At 38.6% G+C, this 21,168-nt stretch overlaps 1 protein-coding gene across 2 annotated transcripts in view; it reads left to right on the top strand.

Annotated features, from left to right (window-relative positions):
* Positions 1–21,168, top strand: part of DCLK1 (doublecortin like kinase 1) — a 239,713-nt gene that overhangs the window by 189,156 nt on the left and 29,389 nt on the right. For both annotated transcript variants that reach the window (XM_051608524.1, XM_051608525.1), the window contains 5 exons: positions 5,171–5,255; positions 6,628–6,736; positions 11,540–11,597; positions 12,392–12,511; positions 18,346–18,492. In XM_051608524.1, the coding sequence (XP_051464484.1) occupies positions 5,171–5,255; positions 6,628–6,736; positions 11,540–11,597; positions 12,392–12,511; positions 18,346–18,492 (519 nt within the window). The remainder of the gene's footprint in view (positions 1–5,170; positions 5,256–6,627; positions 6,737–11,539; positions 11,598–12,391; positions 12,512–18,345; positions 18,493–21,168) is intronic.

The following is a 21,168-nucleotide window of genomic DNA, read 5'->3' as shown; positions in this document are numbered from 1 at the left end:
GAAAAGAAAACAATGGCATCATTTGTCTTTCTATATGTTGAACTCTAATGGCCTCTGTTCTTTTGGCGTGAAGATTGTGCATTTGATGTTTATCCATTAAGTAATTTTTTTGCCAGCTTTGTACTGTTTACATCATTTTTTTTTTCCTATCCCAGCTGGCTGGCCCAAAAAATGGAAATGAATAAACATAAGAAAATAAAAAAAACTTTTTGCTGAATAGAGTTGGGAGAGGGAGTTTCAGTGTAACCCTTTACTTTCCTCTACATTGAATAACAAAAAAGAAAAAAATTATTTAATTTAAAAGTTTCCTCAAAATACGTTCTTTTACTGTTTTAATCCAGCTGTCATCTGCTTTACCTCCTGTTCTCTGGAGATGTACCATGTTTTTGTATTGACTCACTTATTTCTTGCCTAACACTGTTACCTATTACAGGAATTTTTTGAGCCCTTAAAAGTCCTTCAAAGCTAATACCTGCACTGGACTGTTATCTTTATTTTGCCATTAACTATGATGATCATTAGGCTAAGGAGCTGACTATGTCAGGAATTCATGACCACTACCTTGCAAAGGTTATTTATGACCAGACTGAACACTAGTATGGGCCTCAAAAGAGGTGAGCATGGTTGCTTTACTGTTTAGTTTTGGTTTTAAAGGTATTTATCCTTGCTGAGTTGATCTTCATCCTATACATATTACTGACACACATAGCTTTTTCTATGTTATTTAATTGTGTAGAATTCTTTAGAATAGGGAGAGTCTTAGTAGCCATCATTTTAAAACCTTAATAATTCCCTTATCCTGAGCCTTCTCCCTGAATTTACATTTTGTTTATTAATTTTAGTTTTCACTTCTTTATGCTAATTTCTAAAAGAGCCAAACTCTGTGTGAGATCCAAACTTATAGTTACACCTGTGTGCATTTCTGTTACTCACATTTCACCCAGATGCTTCCTTCTCGCTAGGAAAATACAAAGGAATCTATTGTTGAGAGATTTTGTAGAGTCCATATGTGTTAATAAAGGTTTTGGAAGGTTTAGTAAATACAATGCAGTGTTTGGAATTTGAGATTCAGAAATCTGAATGGCACTAACAAACTTCCTAGTCATACTTGTTTGAGTTTCTTTGCATAACTGCTGATCCTGGTAGTCCAAAAGAATAATTCCTGCTGTTTTGTTGGAGTGGGATTTTAAGAATAATTCAGGACAAAGGTGGGTGTGAGGAGAGAGAAATTACAGTGATATTCATTTTACTGTCGTTTTTTTGTGGATTTATCACAATTTCCACTGAGATACAAACTGTTTACAGAACAGTTGCTAAATAAATCTCCCAGTGAGACATGGATGAAACTCTATAGTGCTAATGTCTCCATTCACTTCAATGGGATGTGTGGTGTGCTGGCCATCTGTTATATAAACCTGAACAGGATCTGAAATCCTTACACCAAAGACCTGATTATTTTTTTTTTTATGCCATTGCTTTTATCAAGGTGTGCCATAAAAATGGCCATGTGCTGGCAACCTGTGCAACTGGACCCCTTTAAATCTGTGTACAAGTGATGACATTTCAAGCACCTCAGCATCTCTTAAAATTAAAACAGCTAATTGCATTAAGGTCTGTGCATTGAAGAGGTTTTACTCTTGCTTAGAGTTTGTTTTTCCCCCTTCCCCATCTGTGATATCCCTGATGGGGTTCACAGCTGGGAGAGCAACAGTGTGCAGGACAGACTGCCTCACGATTGGCAAGCCAACTGGAAGGAATGCCGAGACCCACAAGGATTGCTGGACCCAGAGGGCTTTCAGCTTGGGAGAACAACGAGCTAATTAAAGTCTAAATAAACGGAATGTCCTTCTAGCTGAAGTAAAGATAAATAAATAAATGCCTGTGTGTTGTTCCAGAGGACTGAATAAAGACAAAAATATTTGGGTTGTGTTTACCTAGTAACGTCTCTTCAATTGTGCAAGGAGGTCCGTCAGCAGACCCAATGAATATATGCAAAAGTACAGGTCCTGATTTCTTTTTTAATCTGTTGTTTCGATAGGAGGTTTTCAGAAAAGGTAATGAAAAGTGTGTTTTTTCCTCATATTTAAAAAAAAATAAAATTAAAGTTTTTTAAATCCTAGTATATCATTTTAGCAAATATCTTCTTAGCTGCTGCTTCCTTCTCGCTGGTGAGCTGTGCTTCTGCTCACACCCTGTGCCTCACACACAGGTCTCACTGAAGGAGCTGTATGCTTTGGTTACAGACCTGTGGTTCATTGTGTGCTATTAACACATCACTGTAGTTCTTCAGTTGTGAATATCATCTTAGCCTTCATGTCCTTATGGACTGTCACTAAAAAAAAAAGAAATACTGGGCACTTTAAAAATTGACCTCATTTTGGTGTTTTGTTTCCTTTAAATTTTCTGTGGGCCACTTTTTTTGTTGTTGTTTTTTCCCAGTTTATTTAACTAAACCTGGGTTAAATACATATTTAGGGAGATATAACTAAGACAGATATTTAGGGGTGAGTTTAATTTCAGTCATGCAGGCTATAAAGACTATTTGTATTTCAAGTGCAGCACTTGCTGAACTGATTGGCTGAAGTGGTTTGCTGATTTAGCCCCTTAAAGGGCTCTAATTTTGGAAGGACTGAGCAGACACAGTTCTCAGCTAAACCTCAGCTTGAGGTTAGATCCCCAAATAGAAATATGACTCTCTCTAGGCTCCCATTCTGAGAACTTGTGGCCACCGAGTTATGTCTCGATTTTTATGTCTCCCATTCTTAGAAATGAGAACATTGGGTGTGAGACTCTTTGTAAAGAGACAATCACACTGCTAAAGAAAGCTGCAGTGATGTGTAGTCAGCAGTCTTGACCTAACATCTGCTGAAAAGTTTTATCTTGCTATTTCAAATGCAGAAAAACCTGAGTAAAGTAGTCGTTTGATAATCTACTTAAAATCTAGCACTAACCTGTTCGTGCTGTACCCCTTAAATGTTTTAAAGATTCATCCCTGATTTTACATGTAACAAATACTAAATATACTTAAATTGCAAGTCCTTGTATACAATACTATGGAGTGGGGAAAAAAAAAAGGAAAAACAAAACAAAACAAAACAACAACAAAAAAAGAGAAACTGGATGCCTGGTCTGGGAAAACAGACACAGCAGAATGAGTAGAGAAAACATGTTTTTCTGCTTATTTTACAAGCCTGAGTAAAGGAAACAGTTCTCTCATTACACGTGCACTAAAATAGGCTTTGAGAGTGGCTTCTGCAGGCATGAGAACTCCTAGCATTTTCCCATTACCTTGATCCTCATCTGCTCATTTGTTCAAAAATGAACCAGAGGTAAGTTTTTACTAAGATGTCCTGCAGGGTTTAGTACAGAAATAGCACATACATAAACATGTCCTATTCATGAAACAAGGGCAGCAAACTGCATAAAATCATTCACTGCTCACTTCTGTTGTCAAGAGGGAACAAAAGTAGTCAAAAAACTGATTAATGCAGTTTCTAATTCTGGACAAAGCTCAGAAGAAATGCTTAGACAGATGAAAAGAATGAGCTGGGGTTGATTAAAAAAAAAAAAAGGCAAAAATAAAAGGCAGAGAATCTGTTGGTAGGTAGGATGTGCAAACACTCAGGATTATTTCATGAAAAACAGGCTAAGTTCAGCCTTTGTCTAAATCATCTGACCTTAATCTATTGTGGGAGAAATCAGAAATTACTCAGTTCAAATGAACTCAGCATACTGGCTATCTTTTAACTCTGCTGACTTGCCTTCTCCCTGGCTCCATACTCTGCAGAAACCCCAACTGCTGCATTGCTAGTTACTCTTGCACCAGTCAGCTGTTCTCTGTGGTGGCAGAGGAGAGAGATCATTCCAAAGAAGCTGTATGAAATTTGTAAAATGGAATGGCATCCTGATTCTGGGCATCTGGATATCTTGCAAACACAGATAAGGAACTGATAGTGTTAGTTACATACAGTACAGCCTGCATTTTATGTAATATATAGATTGAAGGAGGTAATTAAAAACTGCAGCACTTTGTAATCTTTTAGCATGCAATCTATGTGTAACTGAGAAAGTTTTAGTTTTAGAAATCTGAATACTTCTCACTTACTTTGCAACACAAAAATCTGAGGGACTGCTCGGTTTTGCTGGAAGTTTAAAGGGCCACTGTTAGATTTGTTGTTTCTTCTGGTTTCCTTTGAAGATGGGAGAATCCTGAAGATAACATTTGTATAATTGTTACACAGCACAGGTTAAAAGTTTTGGGTGAAATCCAGTTGATCTGGTGTGTCTGTGTAGTTTCATCCATCTAGATGTGTGATGAAGCAGTCTTCCTAAAGTATGTGCCTAGATTCCATACGTAACTGACAGACATCGATAGGTGCTTTGGAAGACTTCCCTAGTCAGATCCTGTCTGCTATATTTTTGGCATTCAAGCTAGGTGAATATGAGTCTCCTTCTAGAGACTATAGAGATGCCATCCTCACCCCCTTAATTGTAGAGGCAAATGTAGGCATTTGCTGTAAAGGTAATTAAACAGAGGTACAGACTCATCCCTCAAATGAGCTATACCCAGTCAAATGTTTTTCAAAGAAAGCAAACGTTATTCACCATTGAATAATCATCAAACATGTCATTATTCAGACATTTTATTTTCTCCATACATTACCATAATGATTTCTCCCTTCTAGAAGCCAACTGGGGAATATTTCACCAGAGGGAGGTTTGCAGAAGTGAGGAAGTCTGCCCATAACAAAGACAACTTCAGTGAAAACAGGCGTTTGTGCTTCTTGTGCCTGCTGGGTTAACAATGTCGCTGAGCAAACAGTCTCCTACCTGCAGAGGGCATACAGCTCCTCAGTTTTCCCTGCCAAAAATGTGTGTGGAATAGGGAGAAACTAATGGACCAGACATTAAAACCTTGTTTCACATTGCTGCACATAATGAATCATGGATATCTCCATGTACACAGGGCTACCAAAAGTCTCATCTTGGTGGACTCCCAGAGGAAAAACTGCACTCCACATGCATCCACATATACCTCCACCAAAGTAAATTGATACTTTATATAGGGAACACTGAAGCCTATCCAGGATGTGTGTCCAGCAGGAACGTGCTGCGAGTACTTGTGCTCCTTAAAAATCATTCGTTTTCATTTGTCTCTCTCCATTTCCAGAGCTCCCAACACAGTGGCTCCTCTACCTCATTAGCATCCACCAAAGTTTGCAGCTCTATGGATGAAAATGATGGACCTGCAGAAGGTAACATTTGAAGGCTGACATTTCGAAGCAGTTAATGTAGTGATAACAGCAGCTGTGTAGGAAATGAGTCATTCTTCCTGCCGGAGAAGGTGGGAACGTTGCGGGCTGGATGACTCTCCGTGAGGAGCCTCGTCAGTCGTAGCCAGCCAGTTAGGTTCAGTCCGGATCAGATTTGACAGGAACATCCTTATTCAGAGGTGTTTTTGTTGCAGGATAATCTAGATAGGAGTTCTGATGGTGACACAGCGGTGACTGGCTTATTTCACTAATTTTTTGTCTTGTCTGGTACGGTGCTAAAGAATATGCAGCAGCCCAGGGTCTTTACTCAGAAATTATTAGTCTCACTCTGTTCTAAGGCTTTGAGCAAGTTGTCTAAGCGATGTCTTCTCGGATCCTGCCAGTTCTCATGCACATACACACAAGTATGTGTCTATGCTCACGTCTGACACTAACTCTTGATGCTGCTCATGAATTCAGGCAACCCCCGAGCCTCCTTGTATCAAAACATCCACTTCTAATACTAAACTGGAACAAAAGACAGATACAGATGCAGATACATTTGAAAGCACTGTCTCTAAAAGAGTTTAAAATCAAGTCACATTTTTGAGAGGCTTTTTTTTTTTCCATGTTACAATATTTATGTAGTAGTTTGTATCAGCTGCAGTTTACAGTCAGCTTTTAGAGGCATGTTAGGTATTTGTAACACGCTATTTCAAATACATTTAAAAATAACAGTACATGAATGAGCACTAAAGCACATGAAACGACAAACTTTTCTTATGCTCAGACACTGTGTAATGTAATTTTACCTAAACATCTGGTGCACAGGTTGCATGCGAGGTAGTATTATTGAGAACATTTGTTTAAAACCTAAATATTTAATATTGGGGGAGGGGGAGAGCTAGCACTTAGCACATGAGGAGTTTTATGGATGTCTCAGTTTACAGGATGTAATAAAATAAGTGCTTGAGTGTTGGACTTCTTTGGTACATATATTTAATCATGCTGTGTCAAGGAGTTCCAGCCCTATTTGGAGGCTGGTCTGCGCTTGTGCAGATCACAGAGGCCTTTTCATAATTAAAAAAATACAATTTTGGTTTTGTCCTGGGGGCATATTGCAATGGGAATGGTAAACTATGTAACACTCGAATGGTGGTATGTTTGAACCCCAGAAGTCTTATTTTTCATTATGGTATCTGTGTGAAACCTGTTGAGTATATACAATGTCAGCAGCATGGTTTCACTGTACAGTTAGTGGGATACTGACTCTGAATGGTTTCCAGGCTCCTAAACCATAGACATATAATGCATGTTATGTGCAACATCTGTGTTTCCTTCACTAACAATAAAAATGTACTAATGATTCTTTCAGAAGTGTTGGAGGAAGGTTTCCAGGTTCCAGCATCAATAGCAGAGCGATATAAAGTTGGACGGACTATAGGAGATGGAAATTTTGCTATTGTGAAGGAGTGTATAGAAAGGTGAGGAGGATAATATGCTTATTGCTGTAAGAATAATGATTAATGTCATGTTTTTTCTAGATCATGTCTTTATTTATAGAATATGGGACGTGTAATAAGGTAATGTCTCAATTCAGGATGGAAAAACGCGACTAATGAAAGAAATTCATGAATACAGGGGACAATCTATGAATGTAATTCTTTGTGGGGTTTATAAGTTTTTTTTTCTGCTGCAGTCTGCATGATTTTACCATTTCTTTGTGTTAAATCTTTCTTGTTGCATTGAAAAAACATCTTTTCTTGCAGTCTATTCTTGCAACTCTCCCTTTACATTAGACCAATGAAATATTTCACATGTAGGAACATTCTGTAGAGGTGTCAGGAATTTTTTTATGTGTGGTGTGGTGGTAGTGGTCAACACAGAGAGCTGACTTTAGATCCATCTATTCTGCCATGTGACATGATGGAGGAGTAACCTCTTTCATGTCTATCTTTAATTAAATGGCTATCTAGCTCTTTTTTGCCTGCTTTATGCCATTATATGGGCTCCGTTTACTGTTAAGAGTTGAGAACAGACACCCTTAAAGACTGATTTTGGACATCCACTACATGTTAGAGAAGTCACAAGTCACCTTAAATGTCAGTATTGCTGAAAATGTCCAGGTTGACTAGCTCAGATGTTGGTTTCTAAATCTGGTCAGGCACATCATGAACCAGGTTTGAACTACTTCTACCCAGCTTCAAGAGTGCAAAAAACAGGGAAAAAAAGATAGAAATGTTCTGAGCAGAACTGCAGGTGCCTTTTGGTGGTATTGTTAAAAAAAAAGAAGAATATGGGGTAAAAAAGACAGAAGGTACCTGTGCATGAAATGGTCATAAGGTTTCTCACATTAAATAGTAGTAGTGCAGAGAAGGCCAAAAAACTGGCAGAGCTAGAGATGTCGAGGTCTGATAACGAAATTCCATGAGTGAAGTTTTATATCCCCTATTACCATATCCTGGAGAGAGGACTCTTAGGGAAGACTGTAACCTCACCTCTGGGATCAAAGAAATAACTTTTGCTCTTCAGCCTGTGTGATATTAACCCTAGAGAATAAATCAAGATTAGATCTCATGGCAGATGATGATGATAAATTAGCTTGGCTGGTTTTAAACTAGACTCTCTTTGGAAAGAAACAGGTCCCACTGCATCTGAAAGAGTTTGGCAAGCTGGAGACCACGAAGACAGCTGTTGGAGAAAGGGAGAAAGTGGATTTTGTATCAGCTGACATTATGCTTGTGGGATTTGGCCAAAGTTCTTGTGAGGCCTTTAGAGCCCTGTCAGAATGAGTTCATGGTGGACTTGGTCATCTGGAGGGCAATAGCTGTTCAAATCAAATCCCGTGCTCTGAACACTAAACTGGGGATTATGGAAAATTAAAGGAAGGAAAGCAAAACAATGTCACAACAAGAAATCACTATAAAACCTGACAGAAAGGGCACGACTGATGGGTGAAAACACATAACTAAGGGAAGAGAAAAAGGCAAGCTAAAAATAAAGTAAATAGTGATTGAGGGAAACAGACTACATGGCAAAATAAAAAAAGGTTGAGGTGTTGATACTGTGTCATTCAGCTGAAAATGCCAATTGTGCTGAGAGGTAGTTCAAAAGTGCTAGTTTGCATTTTACAACTCTTTCTCAAGCTGAGAGAAAAGATATGAACAAAATTAAATATAAGTCCCACCGCACTTAAAGTAATATTGATTCCAATATCCTTGAGAACTTAAATAAAAAGTGTTTCCTGTCCTCTTCTCTATCCTCCTGGTCCCAGAAGTATCCAGTAACACGATGTATCTAGTGAATATGTGCTCAAATAGCATGATTACTGAGGTACTCTCAGATGCATATTCTTATGGTCTCCGAGCCATACCATTCCATATATCCTATTTATATCAGGGAATTACTGCTTTGAGAGAGCTTGAAAATTAGAGATATTTATTTCTGTTAATACCGCTAAGTATTCTGTTATACTTCTAAAGCAGTATACCCTTGCCATCACAAGTGTGGAAGGAGAAATTAAAGGCTCAAAGGGTAAATTAAACCAGTACTTGTAAAAGCCCTTCAAAAACATTCTTCACGGTCTTTCTAAGCAGAAAACACCTCACTTCAAAGTCTGATATGTCCATCATTTGCAAAGCCAGAATTGATGGGGTGATACTTGGACAGAGGACTTTTCCATTTTCTTCTGACATACAATTCCTTTGTGCATTAGACTTCAAAGAAATGGCAACATGAGGTGTTAAGCAAGTAGGAATGGGTCTTGTTACACATCTTCGCTGATCGTTATGGATACTTCTTCTCCATAGCTGTGGAGACCAGCCTGTGTTCACTGGTTAGCCACTCTGACATTTCAGGTGTGTTCACAGGTATTTTCCCCTGACAATGAACTGTCCAAAGAGAAACCAAAAAACATCTTCAAATATTTCATGTGGAAACTTCTAAATCCTGTTCTGTGCATCTGTGAACACACAGTCACACACACACACATAAAAATAATGCAGATAATTTTTTGTCTCCAGTATAGTGGAAATCTCTGTGAACTCTACAAAAGGTTAAAACATCCAGGCAGGGTGGCATGGAGTCCCATTATGAACTAGATGTCTAACTTTGTTCCCTGCAGTAGTTTTGTGGGTCCAGACCCTTATCCAGCACTCACGTATTTCCCATTTCATGTGGCACCTTTTTATTGTTTGGGTTGCATGATAGGTGAGAGGTGATATGCCCGTTTCATTGGGAGTTCCTGGCATGGCTGTGCATATTTTTGGTGGGTGTATGAGTTGCAGTGCTGTTGACAGCCTGCGGTTCTGCAGGTTTTTAGGGAAAAGGATTTGCATTATCTTAGCTTTAATTTTCTTTTTACCAAAACAAGGAGCAGTCAGAGTTGTCATCTGCTCGTTACATATCTGCTCCATCATATGTGCAATTTGTCCTGTGGTGTTTTTATATGTGTTCATTTTTAACTTTCAGACATTTCCAGATTCTGACATTTCCTCACTAGCTCAGATTTCCCAGTGTTTTGGAGTACATGGAGTCTCCCATGGCCAACAAAAACCATCAATTTCCTTTCTCATGACAGAGAGGAAGCATTCCTAGGGCAACCAAGCAGCATGAAAGAGACTCGTCTTGAAAGAGGGCATATTTTGCCTGAGTTTGAATCCTAGATATCTTAATTTCTAATATTCCTTCTCCTGTCTCTTCCTTCCCTTCCCAAAAATAGTGTCTATATCCCTGCCTGTCCCATCACTGAGTTGGTACTGTAGCCACCAAACAGCAGCCCCAGGAAGGGGCGCCCCGCATGGACTGCAGCACATTCTGTGGGCTCTAACATTAAACCCCTCTGTGGGGAAGTATAGACTTGAGAAATTTTTTATTTTTTTTTGCTTGAGTCTTGAACAGCCATGCTGCCCTTTTTTCCCCGAGTCATTGACGTCATACTCCAGTGTGATTTCTTTGCACAGTCTTTTAATTGATTTATTAATAAACTGTCTTTACTCCCTGCTGACCTGGAAAAAAAACAATTAATATTATGGTGGTTTTATTCTTTTTACAGAAGTCCCTATTTTCTCTTAAGTTAATGCCATTGCCAGAGGAGGTCTCCCTTCTAAAATACAGCAATGAAAATGCCCAGTCATTTTCTTATGCAGTGCTATCAGTTTGTGACTCACTTTGCATGTTTTACTTGACAGGCTGTTTACACATGTATGCACATTCATTTCTCTGTTTAATGTGTTATATATCGATGCAATGTATTAATTTAACTATGTTTTGCTAAATTAAGTATGAAAAAAAAATCCCCCCAGGTGCTTAAGAGGCTATTTTTTCTTTATTTTTTAACCAAATTTATACTTAAGGGCAATGTATTGGACTTCTGCAAACTTTAGATTTTTATTACAGAGCAAAAGCATTTTAGCAAGAGCTTTTTCTTCTATTATTGATTCATTTAACATTATAGTGAAAATAGAGCTTCTGAACAGAACGTCTTGGTATCGTCCTTATAGCCATCTTTCAGTTTTGTAACTTGGGTAGGAGTAGAAGTCAATATTTTGAACCTGTCTACAAACTTATTTTCCTATATAATAATTATCTAAGTATGTGGTAATGATAAAAAAACCCAAAAAAACAGCAAACAACACCTAAAAGGAAACGTTTTCTCATCCTGAACTAATTCTCTATGATTTCTTACTGTCTCCAGAACCTTTAATATTCTTTTTCTTAAACATCATATTTAACTCTGCTAGGTATAATATACTTACTGAATACAAGGAACATTATTCCAAGGACTGACTTTTTTATCTTAGCAGTTGGGAGTGCTAAGATAAAACACATGGCTCTTCATTTTAAGTAAAAAAAGAAAAAAAAAAGAAAAAAAAAGTGTTTTCCTTAGCCTGTCTTTCTTTGTGTAATAGAAAACAAAACTTTTAAGGTTTTGAGAAGATATGGATCTGTAAATACTCTCTAATAATTTACATAAAATTGCAGAAGAAATAACAAATACCATTACAAAATGAAAAAATCAAGTGATTTTGTTTCAGAAACATTGAAATGTCTTCTTTTTTTTTTAATAAAATACTTCATGCTTTTTTTTTTGGTGGGGGGCACACACATTCAATACATTTGGCTGAAGTTCACAATTCCAAACAGATCCAAGCTTCATTTCTTGACAAAACAAATACTTGAATAGAATTCTTGCCCACACCTACTGTGCTCAAATGACAAATATAAACTTGATTAAGAAAAATAGTCTGCGTGATTGAACATACAATTTTTCTTTTCTCTCTCCTCAGATCAACTGGTAGAGAATATGCTCTGAAAATAATCAAAAAAAGTAAATGTAGAGGAAAAGTAAGTACAAAGAAAAAAAAAAAAAGAGAAAAAAAAAATTTTTTCAAGAAACATTTTGTGAGAAATCAATTGGGAAACTGTTGGTATTTGTCTTCTTCCTGGCAAGTGTTAGAATCTTTTTGGTTCAAGCCTTTGCTTGCTCTCTGGAGATCCCTGGAGTATCAGTATAAAAGGCTGCAATGTGCCTTTCTGGAGGCGTGTGTTGATTCTCCAGTTGGTTGGTTGTGTGTAGGTCCACTCTTTCCCCTTGCTCTTTACCCCTGTAATTATGTCCTCCAGCTTTCGTAATCCCACATGTTGTAGAAAACAAAAAAATAATACTACTAATAATAACAACATTGGTCACTACGTCTAAACAATATGCAAGGTTAATCAAACTGGTGTCAGTTTTATAGTTAAGTGAATTTCTGTTAGCTTTTCAAATCTCTAACAAAAGATTCACGGAGAAGATTACATCATATTTTTAAACTGAAAGATTCTGCATTGGAGAAAAAATGTTAGAATCTTAGAATGGCTTGGGTTGGAAGCTTCCATACTTAACTTTCTCTGCATTAGAAGCATGTCTTTCCCTCCATTTATTTTTCTGTGTTCTACACCCAGTTCTTCTTCCAGTTATCACACTGATGTTGTTTCTAGATACGTTCCTTCCATATTGCTGGAGACATCTGTTGTTTTTTTAAAAATCCCTGAAGAATCCATGCAGGTCCCAATTATCTCTGCATTTTCCACTGTACTGTGGGGTCAATGTTTTTCCAACCAACCCATAGTCATTAAAGATTTGTTTTGTGCGACAGGAGCACATGATCCAGAACGAGGTATCTATTTTAAGACGAGTCAAGCATCCCAATATTGTACTTTTGATTGAGGAGATGGACATGCCAACTGAGTTATACCTTGTCATGGAACTTGTAAAGGTGAGTATTTTGGAGACATGCTGCTTACTAAGAATTTTTTCAACCATACAGAGAAATTTCATTGGTATTAAACCTTACTGAAAAAATCATGGAATCATGGAATAATTCAGAATGGAAGGGGTCTCTCAATGTAGTCTTGTCCAGCATCCTACTGAAAGATGAGTAACCCACTATCTGATTTTTTTTATGGTTTTCAAATATTTCAAATATTTTTCTAACTTTTTAAAGTCACACTCAGAAGTGCTCTGTGGAGAGTACTTTGGAGATCATTAGTTTTATTTGCTTCTCCAAAACAGATCTCTTCAAAATGTTTTATCTTGAAGAAATGCATCTTCCTTGAGATGAATTGAAAATACACCCAGGCTGCGTAGCCATCAATACCAGACTTCAAAATTTGATATTATTTAATAAAATAGAGTCTGATAAAATGGAGTTTAATAAAATGTTATTAATTTATGTTAAATTTTAACAATTTTACCTTTGTATTTTCTCTACTGATTTATAATAGCACCTTGTCAGGTTTGCCTCCTTTATAATAATCTACATTTAAGATGGAGGAGGAAGGAAGTGGAAGAGAAAAACCTGCTATTTAAAGCAAGGTTCTATTCTGAAAAGGAATTTTGCAAATGCAGTATTTCATATTTGGGACCTGTCTTCAAAGTAGCTTCCAGATCTCACACATTTATTTCACTCACTGGTGGAATTACATATATTCAAACTGGATTTTGAAACTCAGGCCAGGTCATCACCTGCCCCCATACTGTCAACGGTGAAGTGCAAGAAGTATGAATTTAGCTCTTGCTTCTGGTACTAATACACAAGTGTGTCACTATGCATAAAAGGTGACAAAAATGCATTTGAGTGAATTGTACAAATTAGGACAGGAAAACACTGAGGACATCTTGCCCTCTATCCTTACTTTAACAGAATATACCCATTTTTCACATTCACTAATAGGATTAGTGGTTCTCCTTCCTTCCTTCTTCAACTGTTTTGTGAGAAACAGATCCTTCCAGCAGCCACCTCCATTTCTGTATCTTGATCAGCATCTTCTCCTGGGGCAGCCTATCATGCCAAGACCTGGGAAATCCACAGTTTTAATTAGTTAAGGATTGAGATCACAATAAAGCTATGCAGCAGCAGCAGCACTTGTGTGCAGGCCTGTTGTATGTGCGTGCTCAACACTTGTGAGAAAATTAGGCAGTCTGAACCCTGGCGGCCAGCTCACTTCCAATTATCTTAAATTAAAATACTTAAATGTTCATAGTCATCCTCTGTATCCATGGTTAGAAATAGACACCACCAGAGGTTGTGAGAGAAAGTAGTTTAGGCAAGTGGGGTTGTTACTTGCTTTATTCTGATTGTGGAGGTGGAGATTAGGAGATATTATTAAAGTAGGCACCTCACTGGATGATCCCAAGTCCAAGTGTTTCTTAAAGAATTTCAGTCTCTGGGCTGGAATATGAGAACAAGAATAGTTGAATTTTTTGTTTTTGTTTATTCCATTGTCCCTTGTGCTCCATGGCAGCAGCAGTGACACAAGTCGTGTCCCTAGAGCAGGGCTGGGAGGCTGTCAAGTGTGGCCCATGAGTAGATGGCCACAGATTTTCCCTGTCCTTGTGGCAGGCTGCAATGGCATTATTATCCATGAGAAGCTCAGGCCATGCACGACAACAGACAACATTGTCCTCTTAGATTTGAGTCTGCGGGGTGTCCTAACGGGCTTGAGTGGTTCTGTGAAGCTTACATTCCAGCTGACCCTGCTGTCCACCACCAACTCAAAGGAAACACACTGGAGCATGCTAGTGACAGAAAGCTGACAAGGGTACCCAGCATCCTCATTTAGTCTCTGACAGAGAGGTTAAATCCTAAGAAAAAAGGAAAAAATTCCAACTGGTTCCCTTCCACATCATTAATCCCTCTGTGTAACCAGTCCCAGAAGAATTTTCCCACCTTCTTCATAGTCACAGTCCTCTCTCTCACTCAGGAGTGCAATGAGAATTACCACAGCTTCAGATTAGATGCCATTAGCCATCCAACACTATTTTTATCATAATTACTGCTCTTTTCTATCTGTGGTAAGTGAGCTCACTCGGAAATCCATGTTACTGTAGGTTTTTCCTGGAGAGCTTGTTCAAGGGTACCTCAGTACTCTTGCACAGTGTTGTAATCAGGTGTAGCCACAGCTTCAGCCTGCATTGACAAGTGCTTCAGCTTGACCCCATGAGTTGTGCTAAGAAGTAAAAGCTGTGCCTTGTCTAACATGCCAAGACATAAGCACATAGCTGGTTTTATGGGTGCAGCCTGCTGTGCCATTCGTGCTTGAAAAATATTCAAACTGTAGTCTCTGATGGATTTTTAATCAAAGTCCTACTCAACTAAATAAGAGATGAGGGGACTGAAAACTCCTACAAGATTACTAGCCTAAAAGATGTATACAAAGAAAACCTTCCATTATATGCACTTTCTGGAAAATTCTACAGCTTTGCACTCTTTCTTCTTTGCTCTTCAGGATTTCTGTACATACCAAGGTATTTATGCTTTTAGTTATGCTATGGAAGGGCTTTATAGACATCTCTGTAGTTCAGACATCCTAGAGAGCACTATTTTCATGTTCTTTACTTTTATGTGGAATAATAGAAAATGTTTAAAAGAAATATTCTAATCCTGGAAAGTTAACTTCATTTATTTGAAGTAAGCATCTATTCCTTAATATTTATTTGGAGAAAAGAAAAAAAAATAAGGCAAAAAAAAAAGGCTGTTATACTCTGTGGGCACCAGGGAAGGTATTTCTGGAAAGATATTAATTGTTAATTTACCAATTGCTGACTGTTACCATTTCATAGCATGCACTGTTAGAATTGATTAACCATCTGTTAGTAACTGACTTTTGAAGACCTGACTTTAAATCAAACTCACAGACAGGAAAGAAATTCAAGGAGAAAAGGCTTGATACTGCAGAGCACGGTTTCAGTTAATACCACCCTGCATTAATTGGCAGTAACATGTTTGACATAAGTGGCTGCTGCAAGTACTGCCCTCACCTCATGGCAGATAGGCCATTCATTGCTTTGTAAAGTGTAAGAAAAAGCACTTCATAAATACAAATATAAACACATTGCAAGTGGTGCTTGTAAAAGGAAACAAGGACCTGGTTTCTGGCACGTTGCCTTTTTACACGGCAATACAAAATTGTTATTCGAACCTAACAGGGGTTCGGCCAATTTAACAAGCAAGATTTATTGCAGAGTTTCCTTTACTGCTCTAGGATATGATTTCACTTTTGCAGAAGAAAAGAGAGATTATATCATTTACATAACAAGGTAATAAATAAATAATTGGTTACTGTACTTCCAAGTATACTTCCTCATGTGCACAGATGATAAAAACTGCCTTCAGATGTTACTGGTCTCATTTCACTCCAGAACAGGGGATTTAAGACTGAAATCTCATCCTTAACTCACCCCCTTGTGCCTGAGTAAATGATAGTGACCTGCTGTGTGAATTGGCTAAACAGAACCTTGCAGGTTAAAGTGCTCTTCAGGGAAAGGGAAGCCTGAAAACAATTCTGCCTGATAAAGCTGTCAGCTCTGTTAACTCTTTGCAGGGTATCACCTCTCTTTTAAATCCAGAGAATCCCACAAACTAAATATATGCTCTCCTCTCTTACTAGGCTACCTGAAATGAAACTTTCCTAAGCAGAGTAGGCAGTTTAACTGGAGAAAGTGATTCTACCTCAGATTGGCTTGACTGTCTGTGAATCTGCTCTGCAGCATTGATATTTTGCTCAGTTTTTTCTCTTCTGTGTGAAAACTTTTTTCTTCTGACTTTAGGCTGAAGTTTTCCCTTCTCTTTTTAAGGCTCAGCTTCTTTCTTTCTTGCCCCTCTCATCTCAGCTTAGTCTTTGTTTGGAGGCAGATCCTGTGCTGATGTTCTTGACACTTCTCCTGAACATCTGGAACATATTTGATAAGACCAAAGATCTGTCTAATCCACTACCTCATGTTGAAAAGCAGCTGGTACAGGGGCTTCACAGGAAGGAGCTTAAGGAAGATAGAATATTTATCCCACATATTTTGCCACATGCTGATATCTAATACGTAGGGATCAGTAAATACCATAAAGTACATGGTATTGTACTTATGCCAAATATTTGGCCTTTCTTTCTAATCCTCTGTCTGGTTTAGTTTGGCCTTGTCTTCCTCCCTTTCCTTGACACTATGTATTTTGATGCATCTTGATCAGTCACCAGCCAGAGCAAGAGGTTTTGATGTGGTCCAGATTTGACAATGGTTGGCTGCAAGCACTTTCCAAAGCTGGGATTTGGCATCTACAGTGGGAAGAAACCTGCCCCTGGAAGAGTTCATCTGCACCTCAACAACACACAATTTTTAATAGTTTTTTTGTTTTTGTTTTTGTTTTTTAACAAGTCATGTCTCTTCTCAGGTTGGAGTATTTGTTCATTGTTGTTTCCTACCTCTTTCTCTGTAGTCATGATTTCTGAAAAAAATATTTTTTTATTCTTCCCCCTCCTCCTTTCTCTTACTGAAAATGGTGTATACCCTGGAGCTGAGCCTTTAAAAAAACTTCGTATAACTTGAGGCTGTTGAAAAAATCATGAGAGCTGGTAAAGCTGGGACTCCTCTTTAACTTCAGAAAATATCTGCTTTTTCTTTAAAATACAATGTCCTGTGATATATATATTTTTTTCCTGAATGTTTTAACTCCAGCAGGGAATTTTGGCATTGTTTTTGCAGAATTATAATTTCCCTCCTTTTTATGTTTCTCATGGTCTGTTTTTCCTTTATGGTGCTTCTTTGATTTTGGCCTAATGCCCAATACCTCTGAGTAGTATCTCTCAAAAGATGAGTTTTTTCCTCCACTTAGTCAAGCTTGCTCCTTAATCTCTTCCTTAAACTTATATTTTGGTCTTTCTCCAAGCACTTAGATCTTCTTCCCACTTGCCAGCTCAGCTCTGGAAGTACAGTTGAAATGTCACGGTTGCCTCAGAACCTGGTGAAGATTATTGCAACTTTGAGGACTTTCACTTCATTTCCCTTCTTTTAATCTTTCTTTCTCTCTTCTTTTCTTGTTTTCCTTAACTGGCAGAAGCTTTTAGCTGAATTAGACAGCACAATGAGCTGAAAATGGAACAAGCTGCCATCTGTGTTTGTAGCTGTGGTGAAATACTAATGCTAATTCTTAGTATCTTTCAGTATGATTGTCTGATGTATATGCTGGGAAATTCTTCTCTATTAGCTGCAAGAAGAGCATCACACTACCAAAAAATTAACATTTTGTGTAGAGAAAGTGGTTTCTAAAACACATTTTTTCAAAGTTTTGTGAGATGGAAAAATAATTCTAAAATACACTAGCAGTGATGACAGGTAGCTGGTTTGAGTTTTACCCAGAATTTCTTCATTTTTCTGGAGTTCAATCAGACTTTGGGCAAAAATTTTATGTCAGTCTGTGATTATAATGAAGTGCCAAGGGTTGGTACATGGCATCTTCACAGGCAAGTATGTAGGCATGCCAGAAATCTGGGACAGAGGTTCTGAATGCACAGGTTGACAAGTGCTGGACATGTTAAAAAATCAGCATCAGGTGGGAATGGTTCGCAGTGTAGAGTCCAACCTCTTGGCTGACCCACCAAGCCATGACAAATGGTTCTGAATTACTGATATATTCTCAGTACCCAAAATTTATAACTGCAAAAAACAGTACTTACCCTCCCTTCTCTTTCTTCCCTATAAATTATGCTCCTTGATCTGCCTTAAATTTGTCAGTAATTTCACAAGCAGTGTCGCTCATATGCCATGGTCATTTTGCTCCAGGGAGGAGATCTTTTTGATGCTATTACCTCCACCAACAAATACACAGAGCGGGATGCCAGTGGGATGCTGTACAATCTGGCCAGTGCCATCAAATATCTTCACAGCCTGAACATCGTCCACAGGGATATCAAGCCAGAGAATCTACTGGTAAGTGAAAATTCAGCTTTCAGTACTGTTGGTAAGAGTGTGTGAGAGAAGGTCTGCGCTTCTTCCTCTGTCTACACAACCCCCCCATTTTGTTTCAGCCTTTTAAGTCACTGGTCTTCTAATTTTAACCATAGCATTGTAAAGCTCTCCTAAGAATAAAAGCTAACACAAGAAGTACATTAAAATCAGCTGATATGTCTAGACTGTTCACCAGGACACAGCAGCAGAGTTGTTCCAGTGAACATTAGAAGTGATCTTTCAGTGAGCTGAATAATTCCAAGCTTCTAAATACAAAGGTGTTTTGTCCTCAAACACTGAGGCACTTGCCTCAGTAATCAGCAGCAGCTCAGTTTTACAAGCACAGTGAATATAAATGTTGTGCCTTAATCACATCAGAGCAGAACCAGGAAGAGACTTCATAGTCCTTCCTTTCCCTGCTGCATCTCACAAATAATCCCATAGCACTTCATATTAATATCCTTTACTAAAAAGCCCAGACATTCCTTTTTCTGACTGAATCTGAAGGAGCCCTATCCACTGAAGATGATGGAAAACATACCCTTGCAAGTAGTCCTTCTTCTGAGAATTTTGCACTCTTGCATGCAGCAATTGCATAATCCAACTGACACAGTTTTATTTCTTCCAATAAATTAATTTATCTGGATTATTTCATTATTCTCTAAGTTTTCCCAAAATTTCTGGCATATTCCAGCATCAGGATGTCCCATGTATTCTGAAACCATAAAACAGTATTTTAGGTACCTAGAATATATTACCTCATCTGTGTGGTCTTCGCTGAGACTCAGTACATTCAAACTGACAGTATGTGTGACACTGAAGAGGTTTTACGAGAAAGTTGACTCAAGTAGATCTTACTAAACTTCCAGGGAGTGGGATTTTTATAGTTGAGGTTCCTCTCATGGTAGGTGCCTTTATAGTTCTGGGTGAGGAAGTAGCCTGCCCTCATTTTCCAGAAACTGCTAAAAACATGTTGGGTAGAAGTTTAACTAGACACTAATGACTGATACACCTTTCACAGCCTTTGTGCTGGTTTTCATAGGCAGCTGCATGCAGAAGTTACAACAATCACATGCTAAGATTCATTGATGTTGTGGCTTGGAGTGTGCAGGAGGGTCCCGGCCTGGGCCAGGGCTTGCCCTTCTGCTGTCTTGACAGGTCTCTAAATACTTAAAGTCTGATAAAAGTAGAGTTAAGCTTTTTGGGGAAGAGAGAAAGGTAGGCAGGCGGAGAGGATGACAGGGAGAGGACTATGTTTGCCTGCCGTGCCATCTCTGGTAATTTCCCACCACCAGGAATGATCACACTGTTCACATTGTAGCTGAATTGTTTCTGAGTGATTTTTCTGGTGCAGATATGTAAAGGTCCTGCGCTGATACTGAGCAGTGAGGATGCAGCACTTAACCTCCTGCAGCATCCTAACTCTTAAAAGCCAGTATTTGATTCACAAATTATATCAATCCTCTGAGGTTTATCAGGTCCTTGAAAGCAATCAATGCTGTTTTAGAAGAGTGCTTTAGAATCAGCCTTACCTGTGTTCTGAGCCTGTGTCTGACCTGGTCTATCTGTGGCCTTTATGTCTCTTGATTCTGCTTTTACCATCTTACCTGTAAAATAGGATGGGTAGTTCCCTGTATCACAAGACTGCAATTAGGATTATTGTGTGGCATTTATAAAATACTTTCCAAAATGCCATGTGGGTCTTAGCCTTCCTGTTGCTAAAGACCTTCTTCTTGCCTTCTGTAGCCTGTGTTTTCCTTGCAGCTCTGTAATCCTTCACCTAAGTGTTCATGGCAGTATATTTCCGTTATTGTTCTCATGCTGTCGCTTTCGCGCTGTTACTGTCATAGTCTTGCACCTGCAGCCTCTGGTGGTGTTGTTACACCAGGTTCTCCTGCCTACCAGTGTCAGAACCTGCCCTTTTCCCCACGCCCTTTTCCTACCCATGAGCTGTAGCTTTAGATTTAGGGAAGTCTATAACAGACCTGCCCAAAGTGGAGCAATTAACCGGTGGGTCAGCATCTGCCCCAGTCAATGCACATCCCAAGACTTGCAGCCCCATCAGTATGAAAAAACATCAGGGAGGATGAGCCAGGCCTAACAAAAGCTATGGAGTTACTACAGGAAAAAATATGGTGGATGAAGGGGAGCATGCTGCTCTGGAGAAGAAACCCAGGGGAGGATGCTCATCTGGAGCCTCCTTATTGCCCCTTTTCCCAACTCCTGGGAGAGCTTTCCCTTTCACCTCCTGGTTCTCTCCTTTCACCCAGAGTAACTTCCCTGCTTAGAGCTGATGTATGTCATCAGCTGTAGAGCCTGCTGATAAATCTTCATGTGTGTGAATCTGTCTCAAAGTCCTATGTGCAACACCAGTTATTTCTAGAAGTGCTTAAATATTCGTTATTAACCTCAAGGCATTCAAAGTCCACCTAAGAGTCAACTGACCAAGAATATAGGGTGTGCTGAGTACCTGTGATTTTGTAGCTTTTTGTTGTTGTTGTTCTCTAGGGAATAGGTCCCATTTTTTAATTGGAACATTTTTCGTAATTGCTACTATTTAACACATTTATTTTGTCAAGTCATGGGATGTTTTTATCGCCATATAATAAACCCTAGAGAACAACTTCTCTGACTGTTGCCATCTGCACTGATCACATG

Source organism: Apus apus, chromosome 1, assembly GCF_020740795.1.
Source record: "Apus apus isolate bApuApu2 chromosome 1, bApuApu2.pri.cur, whole genome shotgun sequence".
Taxonomy (NCBI): Eukaryota; Metazoa; Chordata; class Aves; order Apodiformes; family Apodidae; genus Apus; species Apus apus.
Note: the sequence above shows the minus strand (reverse complement) of the source record. Positions and strands in the feature narration are given on the sequence as shown.